Raw genomic sequence first — 22,546 nt, 5'->3', positions numbered from 1 at the left:
TGTTTGTGTAAAACAGATGAAGAAAATACTGATTGTGAATATGCTTGTTCTTTCTTTATAACATTAGACCACACCTCTCTCAACATCGTCACAATATTGTTTTGTGCACAAAGGAACATGAACCCATATAAACTGATCTATACATTGTGGTGCTGTAACCACACCCCATCAACACCACCTTGGATACCACCACCACCTGCAGCATCGCTAGCGACGATGTTTTCACAGTCAAGCCATCTGATCACTGAAGATGACGATATTACTTAGATGGGCAATGAGCTCATCCACTGAATACAATGACCGTGTGGAGTACAGGCTTAGTTGACATCAGGGAACAGAACATGAATGCATACATGAATGAAAATGCATGTTAGCACAGCACGCACGCGCACTGAGGGAGAAGAATCCACTGACCTCGTCATGTTGGCCGGAGCTTCTGGAGGTACACACCGGGAGGAGATGACGTCAGCCAGGAGGATGCAGACGGCGATTCTGTGAGCCACTCTCAGCATGACCAAGGGTGGACAGTTGGACATTATTTTCCCCATTCTTGTAGCTATCTGTATCAACCAAACAAACAATACAAGTTTAAATAACTCATGTTTGTCCGCTTATCCATATCTGTTTGTCACAATTAGACAGACATACCAGCCTGCGTAAGAGGTATGCCACGTGTGTTCTTTTGTTCTTTCTTCGCGCTATTCAACCGACGTGAAAGGAGATCAGTGTCACCTGGTCTGCAAAGTATGTCAGTAAGTGAGTATGGGGCAGACAGATACACACCTTGCAATGGCACTGCTTACATATTGTACAATACGACTTTATACATTCTACAGTGACATACCGCACATGTCTAGTATTACACTCACATGACAGTGCCAGTATTACATTACAGTGACATACTGCACAGTGCCAGTACTTACGTGTACAGTGCACGACTTCAGCACGAATTAAGATGTTTGCCCACACAAAGACAGTTTTTCTGATGCTGTTCCATTTGTCTCCTGGCCATCTTAATATCCGACCAGAATATCGCGTGTCCTCATTACCGATGTGCTACCGCGGCACCCAACTCTATTCCTTCCGCTCTGGGAGTGACGTCACCAGCACCATCTGGAGAAATATTGTGGTCTCCCCTTCCTACATTCTGTCCAGCTGGCACGGCGAGCTCTCGCAACATCTAGTGAGTATTTACCATCCCCCGACCCCCAAGTCCCAGACCAGAAGTCTTTTATTTTCTCTGAAACAGTTGTTGTCTTCCTTCATTTCAACATACATCCAGGCTACTTGCAACCTTCAGCGACTTCTGCAACAGCGAGTTTATCTCCTGATTTTCCTCTGTTCGCATCCTCCACACACACACCTGGCGATATTAAAGTCTGGTCACGTGCTCAGTTCAGAATCATGCCATAGACTGACGATCGTCTACCGTCGTGACAAAATCTGACAAATACAAAATGTCAAAGACAGTTACGATGACACGCCAACAAAGACAGCGGCACGTAGGTCCAGAATGGTATCAGGCTGTGACAATCATTCCTTGATGACCACAAGAGATAGAAGAGCTGACAACACAGAAAAATTGTTTCTATTTTTGACCTGTCTAGTTGACGTGCTGGTCGGCCTGTCCTTGTCGTTGGGAGGGGCAGCTGGATGGAAGAAGCGGCACACAAATCTCTCCAGAAAATGGTATTGTTATATATAACACAAGAAATGCCAGTACTGTATATATATATTAGTGTGAAGCAGTATATGAAGCCACTACCCGTCTGCATCACATCCGGTCACTACCCAAAACCAGCCTCGCTACCATCCTACCCTAACCCTGTCGAGTTCTTTGTAAAGAGATGAATCCTCACGCGCGCAAACTCGCACACATACGAACGCACACTTACACACGAACGCACACTTACACACACACACGCGGCGCGTCGCCGACAGTGGTGGAGTGAGTGCCAGCTTCAGAAGAGGGCGCCAGGGAAGTAACTTGTAGCTGATGCCACACATTACGTCAAGCGCAGCGCGCGTCACTACCGGTGTCACGTGCGGGTCACGTCTCCAAGCCGTCAGGCGGAGGAAGCCTGGCCTTCCGCTCACGTGACCCTGCGCCGGCGACGAGCTGGACAACATCGCCATCAATCATAAAATCAAAGCAGATGAGAGCTAGACGAGCTGACAAATATTCACGGAAGAGGGGATCATCTCCTCTGATGATTGGCAGCCATCGCATAAAAACAGCTCAGAGCCCTGCCATCCATCGCAATTTTTAAAAAGCGCTCAGGCCTAGAATACATCGTTTGATAACAGGACACGTCCCTGACATTCATGACACGAAAACAGCTCAGCGCCCTGTCAGGCGCCATACAAAACCCAGCTCCGCTCCCTAACATCTCAGTGCCATGGCATCATCCATCACATGACAACAACAGTGCCACGGCATCCATCAGACAAAAGAGTTCCATGTCTTGGAATGTTGAGCAGCTCCTATCAAAGTCTAGGAGTTGTGGTTGTGTGCTGGTGTTGTATGTTGACTGAAGTACGGGTTATTGTCCTGTTGGGAGCCTGTCAGTGATAAATGTGTTTTGTGCTCGGAATATTTGTACACACTTCTTAGGGAGCTACATCCACACCATCGTTTATTTTCTCTTCTTGCCGCGCGACCTGTTGTTACCCTTCTTGCCGGAGACAATACTCTCTGATTATCTCTGACCTTATATGTACGTGCTCATGCAATTATTATTGGCAGCACCTGCCACAGTAATCAATGAATCGTTCAATATTTCATTTTCTTATTTCAAAGTTCCTTGAGCAACCATTGCCATACTTTTCATGATTTAATCCACTAAATATGTGAATAAATGCAAAACAAAGCTATGCAAGATATAGTCATATACATATAGAGAAATATACTTCATACAGTATCCATAATACAACGATCAGCAATAATATTTATTTCAATCTTTTAATTTAACATGTTCTTTGTGGTGATGTTGCTCAACAAAAGCATTTCCAATGATTGCCCCCTGTGTTGGTGATCAAAGTTCTTGTCAGATGGGAAGAGGTTAAGAAGAATTTGATGCTGTGTGTGTCGTTCGGTAAGCCTCATCAGTCCTCTTTCTCTAACATCATTCTCATCGATGTCACGTGCTGCCGCTGTCCAGCTTGAAACTGTATTCCAGTACTCGTCTGGTAAATGTCTGCATGCCACCCGACCGACGTCCTTGCGTTACACGGGCCTGAGAAACTGCAACTGTTTGTCTAGATGCCCACCTACCCATGTCTCCTGATGCTTTACCCCCGAGGTCACGGTGCCCACCTAGTCCATGTCTAAACCACTGTGTCCACATGGCGCTCACCTGTCCTCTGTCTACTGCATCATCCAATGTCTGCTGTGTCTAACCACCCGGATCATGGTGACCACCCAGCCATGTCCCTCTACCTGTACATTTAAATTAAGCCCTAAAAAAGACCGTTAAGCGCGCGACCTTTTGTTACGTCATTAGTGCACAACGTGGCCTGTCAGCTGCTGTCTGATGACGTACACGTACCGCTAACAGCTCGAGACCGTTAACTTGGTTGTTACGTCACACGCCATGATTGCTGTCGCCTCTGGAGAAACAAATGCTGGGAAGTGGTGGTGCTGGCGGCGGCCCGATGGTCAAATGGTGGTCTGCGATGGCCATCGATTCTACGTCTTTGGCACCTGCTATATGTCTCCTGTCGTCTGCTGCAAATCCGTCTTAATTGACCAATCCTTTTCCCAGAAAAGAACAAAAACAAACACCCACAAAACTAAATCCCTCAACAGACACACAGACACCTGTGTCATGCTCGTGTCGACACTAAGACAGTCAGTCCTTTGTAAGTTTATGTTTGATCGACTTTTAATTAAGAACGAACCTTTGACTGTCCAGAACAACGAAAGATCGTTCGTCACCTGTCTCTGGACACCTGCTGTAAACACCTCACCTGTCCACCTCTTGTACATCATCTATTCTCAGATTTTCTTTAAGGCCTCGGCAGTAGCACCGCAGGACCTGTCCTGAGAAGCAGCACCAGACTGTCTGTACTGACACCCTCATCCTGACAGTAAGTGGTGTATGGCAATGAGTGTCAGGGAGTATGTGGGGGTCACCACTGTCAGTGTCTGTTCCATTGTCTGCGTCATCCTCCTCATGTTTGTGTGGTCTGGCAAATCTCGGCCAACACTGCCGGCCCCCACCTCACCAACCTCTCGACTCCCTCAGACACCACAGAGCTCAGTCTAGAATCGCTTCCAATGTGGATTATACAAGTAGTCTCCGATGGAACCAAAACAGAGATTGCTCCATGGTGTCTGGTCTTCAGACCACGTGTCTGTGTACAGCTCTCCTTTTCTTTACATTTATAAGTACTATACACAGCCTAATGATGCACAGGGATACTTATCCCACTTGTGTTGATATGTATTTATCTAACAGTGCTTGCTTTATTTTTGACTTCTATATGATGTTTTTGACTAACAGTGTTGCCATATTTTGACATCTGTACTCTATATGTCTCGTATATCAATTTTTCTTTGATTTCTGAGATTGTTATTTCTGTATCAATGTCAGTTATTGTGGCACCCGTGATTATTTGTTATTGTATCATGTCTGTGACTTCCTGTGTGCCTGAGACTTTTGTGAAGACATTCTGTGATTCTGTGAATTTATTTTTTTACTCTCTTTGATGACTTTGTACTTGTGTGACTGGTACTGTCCACAGTCCGGTAAATACCCAACTTAGCACTCCATCAATCTTTCTATCAATCCATTGATCTTCACTATTTAAAAAAAATTAAAGACGGTTTCTGTGGCGGTGATTTGAATGCAGTTTTGTCTCATGAAGCAAACGCGTCTGTCTGTAAATGATACACTGGCATTTACTCACCGTGAGCTCAGCGCCGTGTCAACACATAAAACACTAACACACATTAGCATCTGATCTTTTTTCTGTTCCGCTTTTACCTGTCCATTAATCGACCGGCATCCCCACCCTCATGTCACTCAGAGTGCGCTCCCCATCCCTGTCCCCCACAACCACATGGAGGCTGGGGGTGCATTAGAGTCACCGGCAATATTTAGCTTGATGGACGGCTCTGAAGATGTCAGACTTTGTATCAAAGGATGAGGCGAGGATGTGGCAGCGGTTAGTGTAGCCGCTGTGATTGTAACTAATGACAATAATCAGGGTGTTTGGATCCCGGGATCTGAGGAGGTTGTCTGCGCCTCGCAGCCCTGCAGTCAGTCTCCCCGCCATTAGCAAGTTTCCAGTTCAGATCGTCTGCCCCGTAAATATCGACCGGTAGGTGGCGCTCATAAATTTCGTCAGTCGATACCCAGTGTAAGAAATTGGCGATGATCAGGTGAAGGTTGTGGGCAGGACGAGGAGAGATTATGACCGACGAAGATCGAGGAAAGTGTGAGTTGGGGGGAGGAGGAGGAGGAGGAGGAGGAGGAGGAGGAGAGGAGGAGGAGGAGGAGGAGGAGGAGGAGGAGGAGGAGGAGGAGGAGGAGAACTTCAGACGGAGCCCAGACTCAGAGTTCAGGTGAAGCCATAGCAACAGTGCCTCATGTTCACAAGGGCTTTGTCTGTCAGTGTGAACATTTACGTGTGGTACAGCGATGTGGGAGGTGGACGAAAGATGTTCGGATGGTTGTGCAGAGGACTGGTGGTCAGATGAAGTTGGTTCCTGACTGAAGTGCTGAGTGAAGACTGTTGCTAGATACAAGACTAAGCGAAGTCAGATAATCTACACTGCTATACTTATTGACATGTAAGCATGCACACCAACCTACACACCACCAAGACGACCACCCACCCCACTCCCCCCACACACACCTGCCTGACATCCGGGACACACTTGTGGGTATGTACACATGCACAGCCACCCGTCCCTGAAATTTACTTAAATGTTTTGTGCTGTGAACAAACTGTTATGCTAAAAATACTATTTCTTAAAACTTTATACGTCTAACTTGACTATGAACAGAAGGACGATGACACTGAGTATAAGGACTTTGAACTGATGTTAGTGGTAGAAGTGAGATACCTTGTGGTGATCGTGATGGAACGAGTTATCATTCGGAATGTGGTCGTAGCGGTAGATGTATTTTCTCTCCTGTCATTTTGTGTGTTTGTGTGTGTGTAGGGGGTATGTGTATACTATACATATATGCATGAGTTGTGTGTGTGTGTGCCATGTACTGCTGTAATATTAATAGATGTGTATACCATTTAGTGACAGAATGTGTGAAATGCAGCACAGAAACAAACGAAAGAGGACACGAATAACACGAGATTTTCAAAGTTTAGCCCCATTCTGACAAGATGGACTGTGAGAACAAAGAGCATCGAGTAGCCGGGCGGCCAATCAATAGGCGATACAGCGCCAGACTGGCTTCTAGAGAATGTCAGAGGAGCGGAGATGTGCAGGAGCTTCCAGGGCCAGGCTGGGCCATGGCTGATGTCAACAGGCTGCAAACAGACAGACCGTCCTACACCATGCCATGGCCTGTAGGTATGAACACCCTCCTACATCATGCCATGGCCTGTAGGTATGAACACCATCCTACACCATGCCATGGCCTGTAGGTATGAACACCCTCCTACACCATGCCATGGCCTGTAGGTATGAACACCCTCCTACACCATGCCATGGCCTGTAGGTATGAACACCCTCCTACACCATGCCATGGCCTGTAGGTATGAACACCATCCTACATCATGCCATGGCCTGTAGGTATGAACACCCTCCTACATCATGCCATGGCCTGTAGGTATGAACACCCTCCTACATCATGCCATGGCCTGTAGGTATGAACACCCTCCTACATCATGCCATGGCCTGTAGGTATGAACACCCTCCTACACCATGCCATGGCCTGTAGGTATGAACACCCTCCTACATCATGCCATGACCTGTAGGTATGAACACCCTCCTACATCATGCCATGGCCTGTAGGTATGAACACCCTCCTACACCATGCCATGGCCTGTAGGTATGAACACCCTCCTACACCATGCCATGGCCTGTAGGTATGAACACCATCCTACATCATGCCATGGCCTGTAGGTATGAACACCATCCTACATCATGCCATGGCCTGTAGGTATGAACACCCTCCTACATCATGCCATGGCCTGTAGGTATGAACACCCTCCTACACCATGCCATGGCCTGTAGGTATGAACACCCTCCTACATCATGCCATGACCTGTAGGTATGAACACCCTCCTACATCATGCCATGGCCTGTAGGTATGAACACGATCCTACACCATGCCATGACCTGTAGGTATAAACACCATCCTACACCATGCCATGACCTGTAGGTGTGAACACCGTCCTACACCATGCCATGGCCTGTAGGTATGAACACGATCCTACACCATGCCATGACCTGTAGGTATAAACACCATCCTACACCATGCCATGGCCTGTAGGTGTGAACACCGTCCTACATTCCGCCATGACGTGTGTAGCTGTGAACACCATCCTCTATTATTCCATGATGTGTGTAAGTCCTTCTACTAAATAAATATTCTGTTTCGGCCAAAAGAGCGAATAATGAGATAGCTGTGATGAGCCCGACCACAAATCCTTGGCAGTGACATTTATTGAAGTGGGACCTCCATACACGCCAAGAAACACCGAGGTTCCTGGAGTCCAATTTCAGGCTAAAACTCCTCGCATTTACTGAAAAGTTCACACGACTGTTTTAATGCACGTGTTTGTAAAGTAACATACTCTCTCCCTCACACACACACACAGAGACAAACAGGCAAACACTTCTGACACGTTTATTGTCACTGACTTAACCATTATGACATGGGAGGGTTAAAGCAAGGTAAAGCAGTAGATAAACACCAACCTATGTGAATTCAATCCGAGAATACATGGCTGACATCGTGAGCCAAAGATGTAAGTACAATCATCCTGTACACTTATATTTCTACTAGAGGAACAGCACTTCATCTCACAAGGATGTAAATATAAGAACAAGTATATGTAACCACATAAAATGCTTCTAGATTTCATCTTACATACACGATACGCTGAACCAACGCACAACCTTATCAATAAGTTTACAACAACTATTGAAATTGTTTTTGTCTTATTTTACTTGCTTCAACCCTATATTTTATTGTAGAGATGTATACAATCTTTATTGGTTTTGTCTCTGTCATTGATAGACACTAGTAAGAAGTTCCATTTTCTCTGTTAGTATTATTCTTAGTATGACCAGCTGCTACTACCACACATCCTAATCACAATGATTTATTTAGCTAATACGTCAAGGGATGAGTCACAGACTAATGACCATAGGGACAGTGAACCTAAGGGAGTGGTTCACCGTGTCTAGAGCCCAACCCTCTCGTTACCCATACATAAATACCCGACTGCTGTGTTGATAAACGGGATCACGTGCTCACGAGACCTTTGAACCGGCCACGTACCCAGCAGTCGAGTGCACTTACCACCAGGATAGGGAGCCCCTACTTCCCCAAAGCTAATGAATAATTTAACTTTTAATCAGAAAATATCAACGTGAAATAGAGAAATGAGAGAGTAAATGTGGAAAAAACGTATAAGGCATCGGCATATAAGCAATAATCTGAAAATATGAATAATTTATCTTTTAAAAGTGAAACAAATGAAACATTTTATTATTTTTCATCTTTTCTCTCTTTCGCTCTCTCTCTCACTCACACAGGGTGAATGCCTCCGGGTGCGTTAACCCTCCAGGAGGTAATGGCGAAACCACATTTGTGGTAAAGTCGGTCGATGGCGAATAATTGTGTTGTTCACTTTGTGTTGCTCACTGCACATTCCTTTGTTGATTGCCGACACGACTGTGGCGACATCATGGCTGCACTGTATTCTCTTTGCTGCTCCGTGTAGTCTGAGCCATTTATTTACATCAGACTGTACACTCTACTGAACACTCATTCTCTCTTCTAATATTTTTTGTCCTTCCTAGCTGTAGCTAAACGATCGTATTTTGGCCGTGCATACAGGAGTGTGAGAGAGATGGAAGAACACACTCAATAATGGATGTAAAGGGCTATGCACATAGATGCTTTTGTACATTAATTGTTGTAAGGGTGCGGTAAATATTACTAGAAAGGAATACATATATATTTGTAGCTATATCAGAGAATTTAAAAAAAAAAAAGAAATTTAAAGAAGACAACCCTTACCTCTTGTTGTATAAACTATTTAAATATTGTATAAAACTCGCCTCATAACTGTCCACACCACTGTACAAATCGTACAAAACTCATTTCATACTGTATGCACCTCAGTATGTATCAGTAAAACTAGACTCGTATCGTACACGCCACTGTATATACTGTATACAACTCATCCCATACTATACACTCCTATAGACTGTAATACCTTCTAGTGTACACCCCTGTATATACTGTAATACCGCCTAGTGTACACCCCTGTATAGACTGTAATACCCACTAGTGTACACCCCTGTATATACCAAACTCCTTGACATTGTACAACAACACAGACATGGTGTGCAAAACATTCTGGTTGAGCTGTTTCGGTGGTGTGGCCAGACTGAACTGTGGTTTAATGTGAAGATCATCTGTCTTCACCAAAACACTCCTGGCTTTTACAGAAGTACAAACGCTGGCTTACGTGTATTTGGGTTGTTAAAACCTAGTGCCTGTTATTAAACTTGATGACATATACCCTAGACAATGTCTCCACGTGTATCCAACCTCTGAGTTGGGATTGGAAATCTCGAGAAAGTGCTACGAGCTTTGGAATATTTATAGAACCCTCACAGAACTCTCTGGAAGACTCATAAAACCCTCGCAGAAAACTTTAGAACATTCGTAGAACCTTTCTAGAACACTCTGGAGTACTGAAAGAACCCTTTAAAACTCTTGAAGACATCGTTACCATCCAGGTCAGGCACTGGAATGAACATCGTGGGATTTTAAATAAAAATTCTTTGAACTTCACAGGGTAAGGGAGTCGCATAAACACTGTCATGTCAAGAAATTACATGTAAGTATAACAGTTTAATGTCTTTTCTTCTTACGTCTATGAACAATAGGAACATTAGAAATATTTTGCACAGGTCCTCAGTCCCCATAGCATCTGTTAATCAGTATATGTACACATACACACACGCACTGATGTTGATATTGTCCACATGACAGTAATAATAATGACAAAGAAAGAGTGGATTGACGGAGCCAGACGGTGCTGTCAGCCGCCAGACCTGACACAAGGACCTGACACAGACAGGAAGTTGGTATCTGCCATACACAATCGTCCACTCATTCGTCTGTTCTCTCCCTCTTCCAAAAACACAAGGAGGGAGGGGGAGTGCACGGCTGCTCAAGGAGGATGGAGAGAGGTCATGGTCAGGGTCAGAAGTACCCACATCACGGACGGCTCCAGTAGAAGTCGCTGCGACATTGACTGCACGACTAATGCTGTTACACCGTCTCTGGATGCTCCTCCAGACTAACCATCCTCCTATGACACCTGACCTCCGGAGACAAAGCGTCTCCACGTGTGTATGTGCGTGCGCACGCGCGTCTATTCAAAAGAAAATTTAGACAGGCTGACAGACAGTAAACGTTTATTTATTGTAAATATTTTGTGAAAGCAGCTTGATATACGCATCGTATCTACACTTTGTGTGACATGTATTGCAAGTGTTACTGTCACCAGTGTAACAACCAGTTGGATGCCACGAGCTTTGCAGGATGAGGAGAGAGGACGTCAGCTGTAACGGGACTACGAGGAACTCACTGCTGGCGCCATTGCACCAAAGTCTGTGTGGGCGGATCAATGGATGTCCCTTCAGGAACACAAAACCACATTCAGCGTGGGAGGCAGTGGTATTGTTCTCTCCAACAATAAAATGTGGTATGCAGGATGATTAGCGGCTTTCAACTCAACATTGAGTCAAGTAACCGTTTCCCCCAAGTCCTCTTCTCATCAAACAGTGTGAACTGTACTGTGCATGTGAGGTGCTTTTCTCAGTGGCTTTGGCCCTATTCTTGCTGTTCATGTTCATGTTCACAGCCAATTAGTCAATGTCACTGGTGATTTCTTGTATCTTTACCGGGTTTCTATGCTCAAGGTGTGACCATATCTTGCTGTAATAGTATTTTTGCATTAGTCCTCGTGAGAGCTTCCAACAAATGAAAACTTGTATCTCTGTTCTGAACAAAATGAACATAATCTTCCCTCTAGTGTGCTGGCGTGTCATCTTACCTGTAATTGCCCTTGCGGATTAATAAAGTTGTATTGTATTGTATTGTATTTTATTGTATAAGTGTACAATAAAAACATCGCGTATTGTAAGTACTGAACACAGTATGAGTAGCTGAATTGTTACCAACTGTGTGATGCTTTTCTCGCCAAGTACTGTGGATTGTATGTCACCAGTTAAATTACCCAGACAGATTAAGCACAACATCCAGTTACACATATTTCTTGTGAACTTGAATAATGATTGAGATGTGTCAACAGCCCTGAACAGCGAGATCACGAATGATACAGTAGACCAAAGCAAGCCTAGAAGGAGACGGAAAGCAACCCTAAGGTAGGTTCTAGGTACACAGCAATGAAGTGTGACAGCAGCTAGGGACAACTGGATCGAGGCCCAGTGCCGGACCACAGAGGGAGAACCGGAGGAAGGTGACATCGCAAACCTCTACTAGATGTTCAAGCCCGACGCCAGGACACGTCAACTCAAGACTTGGACCATCGAACACAGCAATGGCCGCCTTCTCACTGAAAGCTGAAGGACTGAATATTGCAAAAACCTGTAGAACTTCAGTTGGCGATGAACGGTAAGAAAGAGGTCAAGAGAGCTGCACGCACTCTGAAGGGTGAGAAGTCACCTGGGGCCGTAGCTTTCCCCAGGACAAGATGAGGAAGTCAAGGACAAGTGTTTTGCTTCCAATGTTATAAAGCGATGGCCTTTGCTTGAAAAAAAGAAAGAAAAAAAAGAAAACAGGAAAAAGTGAGAAAACTTCATTATCATCATCATCATCATCATCATCATCATCATCAATCATCATCAATCATCATCATCAATCATCATCAATCATCATCATCAACACAGCACGGTAATACAGTACAAAGTACACACATTACACATACTCCATACAATACACGCAGTGCATATAATACATACAATACATAAAGTACATAAGTACATATAGTACATGCACTACACACTGCACAAACCACATTCCCCAGTCCACGCAAGAAACAAGCAGGAAGACACATCTAGAGCAGACTGAGCTCCAAGCACCAGCCATCACATGATAAAAGTCGCATTAAAACGACTAATGAGTCCCAACACTCGCAGACGCACTCAGCAGCAGAGGTCAAACGGAATAGAAGTCGAAGTCGATAGAATCGAAGTCTTCGACGCGGATCAAAGGTGGCGCCACAATCCAACTCACGACGATAGGCACGTAAAACACACACACCAGCAACAAGTCCAACATGAAGAAGACGTCAGATAAGAGCCCCCTCCAGCCAGTTAGGCGAAGGGACATCAAAGGCCTGAACTTTACATCAAAGGAACATCCCTCCACTTCAACAACCTGTACAACGTTCAGATCATTCAAAGCAATCAGACTAGAACCAGCTGCTAATACCGTGTATTGCTGAAAGTAATACACAATCGCATCAACATCACCACGGAGGAACTCCCTGCAAAAGAACAAGTCACATTCCGATAGAAAAACATCTACAACACCAGCGGGATCTCAACCACAACTCCATCGACCTTGAAAAAGCTTTTGACAGAGTCTTACATAATGGATTGTGACACAATTTGTGATACAAGCTTTCAACGTTGAAGAGGGCCTCCTTCATCTCACCTTACAAGAGATCAATGAGTTCATTACTATTGGATAATAAAATGGGAGATTTCTTTCTCCCAACAATGGATGTTCGTGAAGGGTGCCCTATCAGTTCAACATCCTTTTCGTAGAACACCATGCGAAAGAGTCTTCACGACCATCAATCTTCCCATAGGAGGCAAATATGCAAACTACATTTCGCAGACGACATCGATCTGATCAGAGGCACTAACAGCGGACTGCAAGACATTACCAAATAGACTGACGGCTCAAATATAGAAAGGAGACCAGCACCGACAAGAGTAAAGTCATGGTCAACGGCAACGCCAACGGCAAAGAAGATATGTAATTAAACGGAGTTCAGCTCGGGGACACAAACAGCTTTAAATACTTGGGAGCTACCCTTTCCGAAGATGGCAGCCTCACGGCAGGCATCCGCATCACATCGTGACAGTAAAGTGTTGGATGGGAGGAAAACACGTTCGCAGCACATGGGGCACCCTGTCTGTTTTTTTAAGTGTCTGTCTGTCGTCTTCACGCCGAACCTTGCTTTCTCTTTCCAGTCTCAGCGATCGATTTAGCACGAGCGAGTTGTTTGGCAGCTTGTTAGTAAACGTCTTGTTTAGAATTGGCTTGTCACAAATAAATAAACAAACTGTTTTAATTGCTTGTCATCAATAAATAATGAGTTCGAATCGCTCGTCACATATTATTAATATTGTATAAAATTGATTGTCATATATAAATAATACTGTTTAAAATTGATTGTCATATCTAAATAATATTGTTTAAAATCGATTGTCACATATAAATAATATTGTTGTAATTGCTTATCACGTGCACACCAGGAGCATTATTCCATCTTTCTGTCTGACCAAGAAAGTTTTCGGGTCAACCCTGACGCTGGAGCAATTCATCTTGAAAGCCTTGTGCCCTATAAGCGGAACAACCACTAAAAGAGACATCGTCTATTGAGGCGAGAAACTAGTTGATCCACGGTGACACATTTTAGGGGATCAAGGAGCATGACTGACGAAAAGCAGTAAAGTTTGACCTGGGATGTACAAAGCTGTAAAAATTTCGATGGAATAAACTGAAAACTTATGGAGAGCTGCATGCAGCTGGGCGGGCAGTAAATTAATAAAACAGTCTGACTGTCATGGAAGACATCTTAACCCTTGTAAAATATATTGTTCATGTACATGATTGTAAAATACATCATACACTTCAGGTTGGATCCTAAGTTGAAGACATTCTATGCTATTCTGGACACAAACTGTTCAGGAAGACATATAATGACGGTCGGAACGCACTTGCTGTTGGCGACGAACGCTCCAAGCGCCATTAAAGTCGGTTTCCGGTGGCTCGACTAATGGAATAAAGGAGGCAGTCCTCGTGGACATCTTATTCCGAGCAAGAGGTTTTATCTGCACTTTCTCTCCTCACCAACATTGGCGAGTAAAGAAGATTTGTCGCCTGCTAAACACATTGTGGTCAGATCTTGGTCACACACTTCCTTTGACACAGTGGAACCTCTGTGTCAGTAAGAGGAATAAACACCACACATAGTGAGGAGAATGTTCTCTACCATTCGCCTTAGGAACTCCTTTATTTTTTTTATTTTTTTTTTGGGGGGGGGGGTATGCTAAATTTTTTTGTAAGTAAATACACTAAATAAAACATATAGCATCCACTAGATATTTGAAGTTCAAGGATCGGAGATGTTGAAATATTCAGAAAGCTTGACCTGATAATCCTTTCTACGAAAAAAAAGGTTGGATCCGCTATTTATCCTTACAACACGATCGAAAATTTGCAGAAGCACAAGTAAGTCTTCAAGAGGTAAACAAGACAACTTCTCTAAAATCCTGCCTTGCCTAACAATTTTGCATAAGTTCAATTCGTGGTCTTGTTAAACCTGTCGGCACGTGAAGAGATAAAAGAAAGACCACGACGATAATCTTTTAAATGCTTGTCGATACAGTTAATACAGTTAGGATGTTGTTATTGATCCGTTAACTGCGTGTTTTCTTGTTCCCGAGGTTGTCCTCCACTTCAATTTGAAAGGCTGGTGAAGCAAATAGAAAGAGATGGAGAAAGAGTCTTGGAGGAGCCTAGCGTGACTGACGGTGTTCTTAATTAACGGATGATGTATGTTTCAAGCGAGATAAATAAGTTATAATTATCAACGGGGATACGATCCAGTTCATCATGGAGATCCACTTGAAAATAATATGGGTTGTTTTTGTTTACATGAGATTCTCTTTTAGTTCGGTACAAATGTGACATTAAAAAAAATAATTTGATAAATGTATAAATGAATGAATAAATTTGTTCAAGATTCAACTGCAGTCTCTCCTGGTCATGCTCTCTACATGCCACCTTTGACAAAAACATCGTTAGTCCACTGGTGTTGACAAGCAATGAGTCCCGAGGTTGTCACAACAGCGTCTAACTTCAGACTAAAAACGAGAACAGTTGAGGATGTCTTAAATGAAGGGCGTTAATGACTTACCCTCGCACTCACAAACGGAGGTACCCCTCGGTCACAGCACAGGTTGTCTGGCCGACCTTGTCAAGGATGGAGTAAGAGGAGGCAACATTGAACTGCTGACACACGAGGTCGGAGAAAAAGTAGGGCGTAGTAAGTCCCAGCAGCCTGTGCAGCATCCAGCATCCAGCATCCACCCAGCGCTGACTAAATCCTTGTTGTGATGGAGCTACTGGACTGCTTGTGGCAATGAGGTTTACATGGTGCTGCTGAAGGTGTCGTGGTCGTTGTCGAGGAAACAAACACTCGGCCCAACAGCCGTGGGAGCGGCAAGGATGTCGTCGTCAGCGTGTGGTGCACAGCGACTGGTGCTGCCTGGTGCTGGCCCGAGAGCACGAGCTGTCCGGAATGTCTGTCAGTGCGCGTGCGCGTGCGCGCGCTAGCAGCTCCCCAAAAAACTTGGCAAGGCGAATGAGACCTTGTCTTCCCTCCACACTTTCCCCACCCACACACACCCCCACCCCAGCCAGCGAGAGATGTGAGAAGAAACGTCTTCACCCGCAGCCGAGCGAGGCAGAGTGCGTGACGTAAGGAGTGAGAGAGACGTGGCCTCTGTCGTGTCAGATAGTTCACGACTACAAATAGAGAACCGACATCAAAGGTAGAAGAGGAAACAATTTCAGCTGGCTTGTCTACTTTAGGGGTCGGGAGTTTGTAGGGGGAGGGAGAGAGGGTTGGGGACTGGTGGGGGAAGATATTGATCCCGGAGTCCCTCCCAAGCGGCACAGCCCCGCGTGCTCGCGCGATCAGAAGCCTCCCTTCGATCGAAGCCTCACTCTTTTGAAATGCAAGATGAGCTGACGTCACCACATCTTTCAACACTTGCAAGGTGCCGTGAGAAACATCGTGTTCTGCCAGTCGTACATCTTTCTCTTTATCTCTCTTCCTCTCTCCCTCATTCACTCCTTCTTCTTTTTATCTCTCTATTTCTCTCCCCTGCTCTCTCCTTCACTCACTCTTCTCTCTGTCTCTCTCTCTCTTTCTCTCCCCCTGCTCTCTCACTCACTCCCTCTTCTTTCTATCTCTCTATTTCTCTCCCCTGCTCTCTCCCTCACTCTCTCTCTCACACACACAGAATCTGTCCCGTGAACCAGCGCCCACAATCACAAAAGAATTCCATTTTTCCCTTAAAACAGAAACTTGAAAAAACGGATACAGAATATGGAAAGATGCGTAGAGAAGATAGAAGCCTAGTAGGCGTATCGATATGGATGATCAAATGAAATTCTTACCATTGAAAAAGAACCAAAAAAAACCTAGACATCTTCATCAGACTCATTTTACTCCTGACTAACTTATTTATAGGTCGATGCCATCGGTCCTGTGTGTACTTTACTGACCTCACTGACCCCTGCTGTACAGCTGACTCCAGTCCTCCGCCTCCCTAAACTGTACTTTCGGCCGACATATTTACATAATGTTGACTCGCCCAGACATCCCTTTTCACATGAGCTAATGAAATGAAAGTATGGTCTATCTCTAACTATAGACATGTAGGTGCTGTTATGGACCTGGCTACAGGAATGAAGGTATTTCTGTGTCTACATGACAATAGACATTTCCATAGTTTGCCGGACTGTGTAGCTGAATAGGGTTCACAACCATATTTTTATGTGGTTGACCTCTTCAATAGCTTTGTGCTTTATTATAGGTGTATTATATGTATGCATCATTTCCGCTGTATTTTGGCATGATATATCTATATGTGTGTTTATACATACATCATCTATGTCCCATTTATGAAGATCTTGTTTAACTCCATTTCTGTACAGCACTCGGCCTGTCAAGCCCTTAGTTTCTAGTTTATCTCTGTGTGGAGTTTTGGGACTGTCTACATCCGTACTTATCTTCTAGTTTAACCCCCAATCCTCAGGGCTGTCACATCCAGGGAGCAGTAGGTGTAACCTGAGATGAGGTCTCAACCCTTATTAACCCTTTCGATCCTCGCTGTTTGGAGGTTGGGCGAAACTGGTTTGACTCAGACCCCTTGTCCACCTTTGGTGCGTGGAGGTTTGTTTGGAACTTCTGGACTGAACGGCATGTTGACATACTCTAGAAAGATGAATGAAACTGGTTAAAAAAAACAAAAACAAAAGAAAAAGCAGGGAGGCCACTAATGCTGTGTGAGTGAGAGCAGCATGGCATGACTGTAGATGAGAAGATTTCTTTTTTGCTCGATGTCCAGCAGATAACACTTTGGCAAACACGTGGAGTGCAGATAAGACTGGTGTTAAAAAATGTTTGTTTACACACAAAATACTCGCTTTTGTTCTGCACATCTCGTGGGATTAAAAGCTATACCTGGCATCACCTCATTGTTTCTAATCAAACAGTCCAAGACTTCGGTGGTGAGTTTTCTTTTCGGCGATGAATGGTTTCGGATTGACATTAAAATAACTCCCACTGATTTGCACCAGTAGTGAACCACTTATTATTATTATTATTGTTTATTGTTTATTCAGCAGGAATGTGTTCATTTGTTTGCATATCAGTGGAGCTGATGAAAACCTTTTACCATTTAGGCGAGGCTTGTAAACTATGGCACCGGTGTCAGCAGTTGGCAGCATTACACCTCTAGACCAGTCAGAGAAAATGTCAGGTGAGTATAAACTAGACAACTGCCATTCTAGATGTCTCGTGCAGCAGATATTTATTTCTCCAATTCATCCCTCGTCAACTAAACTCATCATACACTTATTTTTCGCCATTTGACAGCAGCTGTATGATAGTTTGCACCTACAGTTTATTCACTTCACACTCAGCTGACCAATCCTTCATTTCGTCAGTTCATTCCGTGCAGATTTATCTGACCGATGTGACCATTCACTAGTTGATACCGTCGTCAGCAGAAGCCAGGTTTAGAAAACCATGCGAGGCCGGTTTACTTCCCTCCCCCTGCCCGACATTCCGATGCACGTGAGAAGCTTGTCGTTACGAGGATTGCAGGATTTCATGGGCTTCTCCAGTTCGTCATTCCGTCTGGTCCACAATTATTGTGGAACACGTGCTGTCTGATCTCCCAGCACCAGCCCTAATCCTTGCACAGATTGTAATCGCTGGCTGCCATGAAAGGTGCCAGCATCTTCATAGGTCCAGACTTTTTTTTTGCACTGAATTCGGCGAGTGACTTGCTCCACGCACGAACAGAACGCAGTCGCCAGCTTAACTAGCCTTTCCCTTTATCGTTTTATCACCTCAGTCATTATCTCCAAGAGAAAAGCTGACAACAAAATTCTAATCTTAACCCAGACCCTAACCCAAGCATCAATCTTACCCTAACCACAAACCCTAAACATAGCTCTCGAGCTAACACTTCAGCACGTGTACACGCTCTCCTGAGGAAAAAAAAACATAAGACAAAACAACAACAACCAGTATTACCAAAGAAAAAAAATAAAAAAAGCGCAGTCTACAAAGCAAAAATCAGAGCCTACAACGTTCGCACAGGAAACCACTCGCGTTACGAGCGACGTTGGCCTCCTGCTCCGTTATGAGCGAGATGGATGCGCAGAACTATTTATCGCATTCGGTACTTCCGGTTCAGACATGGCTACAGCAATGACAGTGCAACCTCCTGTGCAGACTGATTAATTCTACAGTCTGGAATATTTCCTTCAGAAAGGAGAAGCCATCCTGTTACAAAGTGTTTGCAAATTAAGTCATGCGCGAACGTGAAGCCTGGTGGAAGTGTTTAATAAGAAAATAGAAGCTTGGCAGCATCACACATTACGATCAAATTAATCTGCTGTGTGGCTGATTGTTCCGCAAGCGCATCCTGCAACTGCAGCAGATTGTACACAGCTTCTTCAAAAAAACAAACCTGCATGCTTGCGGAATGCTGTGCATTCTACTCTGATGTTTACCGTTACATAGAGGATGCTCTACAACAGCCACTCTCCTTTCCAACAACACTCTGTAGTCGTAGCCATCGGTATCTGTTCACACCAAGATGACGTAATTTCCTCTGAGTCCTCTGTTCCACTATTATGCACTTACCTCTTCTTCCTATTGTGGTAGCCTTCACACTCGGGTGTCATGGTGATTGCTCTCTATCTCCTTAAACAGACTCTCCACACTATAGTAACAGACGTTTATAACGAGTCTCCGTGATTGAAGTGTGTGTCCTGGATCTCTTTGAACGTTTTGATAACCATAATGTTATCATGGTGCAGGACCTCAATGAAAGAACTGGTAACGAACATCCAGATGAAAACTGCCTCCCTGGCAACGTAACGAAAATGCAGTTGATGATAACCGCTCTACTCTCAACCGTCGAAGACGTTCCAGCGAGGAACATTTTTGTAGACATCTGTTACAAGTTTGCGAACAATTTAATCATTGCATTTTAAATTACGTTTTGGACAAGCTGAGGAATATCATCACCATATCAGCTATCGGATAGTGTCATTTTTATATTACCTATATTAATACTATTTATAGCAACAAGTGTATTGGAGCGAATAAGTGAATGAAGTCACATTAATAGGAATGAGGTCAACCGATGTCTGGAGAGGCAGCTGAACATGTCTGCGTGGAGCTGTAGAAAGAAGACCGGTCGAGCACACAATCGCTAAAAAGGAAAGAATAACATTGTGATTGTACTATCCGATGGAAGAGATTGTTGGAGAGATTTGAGAGACTGCTCTGTAAATTCAGTGAAAGCCGCTGTGAGGGGACATGTCGCCCCTGCCGGACTTTACAAAGTCTTTTGTGTCACAAACTGATGCAATCGTCGCTGGCTTAGGACCAACTCTAGAGCACCAACACGACAATGAGCTTCTGCCAGCCATCGACATCAGCAGCAAGCTGCTGGACAGGCAACTGCGCCACGCCACCGTCGAGCGCCTGGCTATTGTATGAGCTATTCTCAACCTCTCCCCATACTTCTATTGTTTGTGCTCCACACTCACCATAAACCTCTGATTTATTTTAAAGCCACAGCCTACAAAAAGTCAAGTGTTAGACGCTGAGCGATGGACTTGCAATAATTTAAATTAAAAGAACCAAAAACAGAATGGCAGATGGAGTGTCACGATCGGAAATCCATAAAAAAAATTTCAATGAGTCAAAAACAAAGTTGGCGGAGGGGGATGTTCGGCTTTGGAACGAATGTGAGTGAATGACATGAAATTGATGGCCTGAATGCGTGTGAGGTCAACATATTTTTTTAAAATGCCGGAACTGCCGATGTGTGGGGCCGAGTGTGGACTTTATATTTGTGTGTCGTTGCTCTTTCGTTGGATTTTGTTGAAGTGACCTGTGGTCTTACTTTGTGTACCTGAGGGACAGAATATGGAGGGTGTCGGACTGAAGGAGACAAACCTTCCTGTGGAGCTGATAACGACTAGAGAACAGGAGAGATAGTTGTCGTGCTCCAAGAGTGATATTCCAAGACTCAGTGGATAAAAGAATTCGATTCGTTAGTGTGATAATCATCCTTGGTGGCCTTCCCTGTGGTTGGGTTGGTGAAATAGTGTCACTATTCGTTTGTTCATTGTGGTAATAATAGTTCGTTTAAAAAAAATGAAAAATACTGACAGATCGTTTGCTGTGTGTTGAAAGAAAAAACACATAACTGTCGCAAGCATGCGGTGAGGTGATGGAGGCGCCTGACTACATTTACATCAGGCGTCTCGCTCATTAAAATCACTCGCCCTTAGACACGAAATGAACTCAGTTGCTATGGATTGTAATGTCCCTTTTGTTGTGGTATCTAAGAGTCAGAACTCATTTTATTTTTGTTTGCCCAGCATACGCTCGTATTCGAGATAAATTCTTACCCATTAAATTCCGAATATGACCATCTAGTGCAGGGTTGGGCAATTAATTTTCCCAAGGGGCCGCATGAGAAATTGGGATGGTTTTATAAGGCCGGACTAATATAGTTAACTCAGTTTTACCCAATACTGTATATATAGTATATATACTGGCGGGCGGGCCAGTGGGTGGGCCAGCGGGCGAGCCGGTCAGAGACAGGAGGCGGGCCGGATGCGGCCCGCGGGCCGCCCCTGCCCAGGTCTGATCTAGTGTTTGGTCCTGATTACCGTGGTGTGTTCTGTCCTGATTACCGTGGTGTGTTCCAGGCTCACCATGCTGCTGTGTATGCCCTCTCACCAGCGAGCAGAAAGCCTTATCTCTCCGGATGCAGCCCCGTGTACAGGTTGTCGGGTCGATCTTACTCAGGTAAAACTGCTTTCTCTCCCACCTGTTCCTTAGACTATTTTTGTTTCCGAGATTCAATCTGATTTTACAGGACGTATAAAGGGAGGCACCGGTGACCTTTTTCCTACAGAAAGTCTTTTTCGGACTATCCTGCTTCTGTTCCAAGATTCCAGACAGTGGCCTGGTTGTTGCGGCAGCGGTTTCTTCTTACCAGTCACAACAGGCATCCACAGGTTTTCTTTTACTTTTCTTTTTTTTTAACAGCCAGATCATTGTTTTACTAGTTCACAGCTGACTTTTTCCTCTTTAGAAAAAACTGTTTTAATTTAATCGACAGCCTCTATTTTGGTAGTGGTTATTTGGAGTCCACAACACGTCATCAAACAAACTGCTTTCCATTTATTTCTGTAATCCCTTTTTGCTGTTGTTGGTTCTTTCCCAAATTTAGTCCAAGGCCGATCTTTTGCTGTCTGCATCACTCTCCTACAGGATCGTCTGTCAACCTGTACTTCATCTTTTCTGAAATTTTCCCATATTCCAACCAGTCTCTTTTTATATCTTTCACTGCACTTTCACATTTGATGTGCCACAGAACAGTTTGGGTGCTGCCATCCCCCGAAGAAGACGTCTTCCCGACACCACCACAGACTTTGGGTTCCGATTGTGCAACTGAAGTCCTCTGCCACCCAGATGGTGTTTTGCATTCCGATGCGTTGTCTTGTCTTCACCCCAGTGTAAATAACAATATTTACAGTGTCATATCCAACTAGGCGCGAGTACTAAGCCCTCCGCTCACCTGATCGCCAAGTGAAACACAAGTTAGACGCCATTGGCCCGGACTATTCCAAGCTTATCCTCGGCGACTGGCGGCTTACCAGGAGACTGCAAAGCTGAGAGCAGATTGTCTTTCTCGACCTCAGGGAGGAATTCAATGATTCCCCTGTGTTGT

General features: G+C 44.5%; 1 protein-coding gene across 1 annotated transcript in view; it reads right to left on the bottom strand.

Moving 5' to 3' along the window:
* LOC112560601 (glycine receptor subunit alphaZ1-like) overlaps window positions 1-15,858 on the bottom strand; it is a 33,774-nt gene extending 17,916 nt beyond the window's left edge. The window contains 2 exon segments of the mRNA XM_025232532.1: window positions 415-560; window positions 15,400-15,858. Coding sequence (XP_025088317.1) covers window positions 415-548 — 134 coding nt within the window. The 5' untranslated portion in view covers window positions 549-560; window positions 15,400-15,858.
* Window positions 15,859-22,546: the final 6,688 nt, after the last annotated feature.

This window comes from Pomacea canaliculata, linkage group LG3 (genome assembly GCF_003073045.1).
Source record: "Pomacea canaliculata isolate SZHN2017 linkage group LG3, ASM307304v1, whole genome shotgun sequence".
Lineage (NCBI taxonomy): Eukaryota > Metazoa > Mollusca > Gastropoda > Architaenioglossa > Ampullariidae > Pomacea > Pomacea canaliculata.
This window is presented reverse-complemented; position numbering and strand designations above follow the sequence as displayed.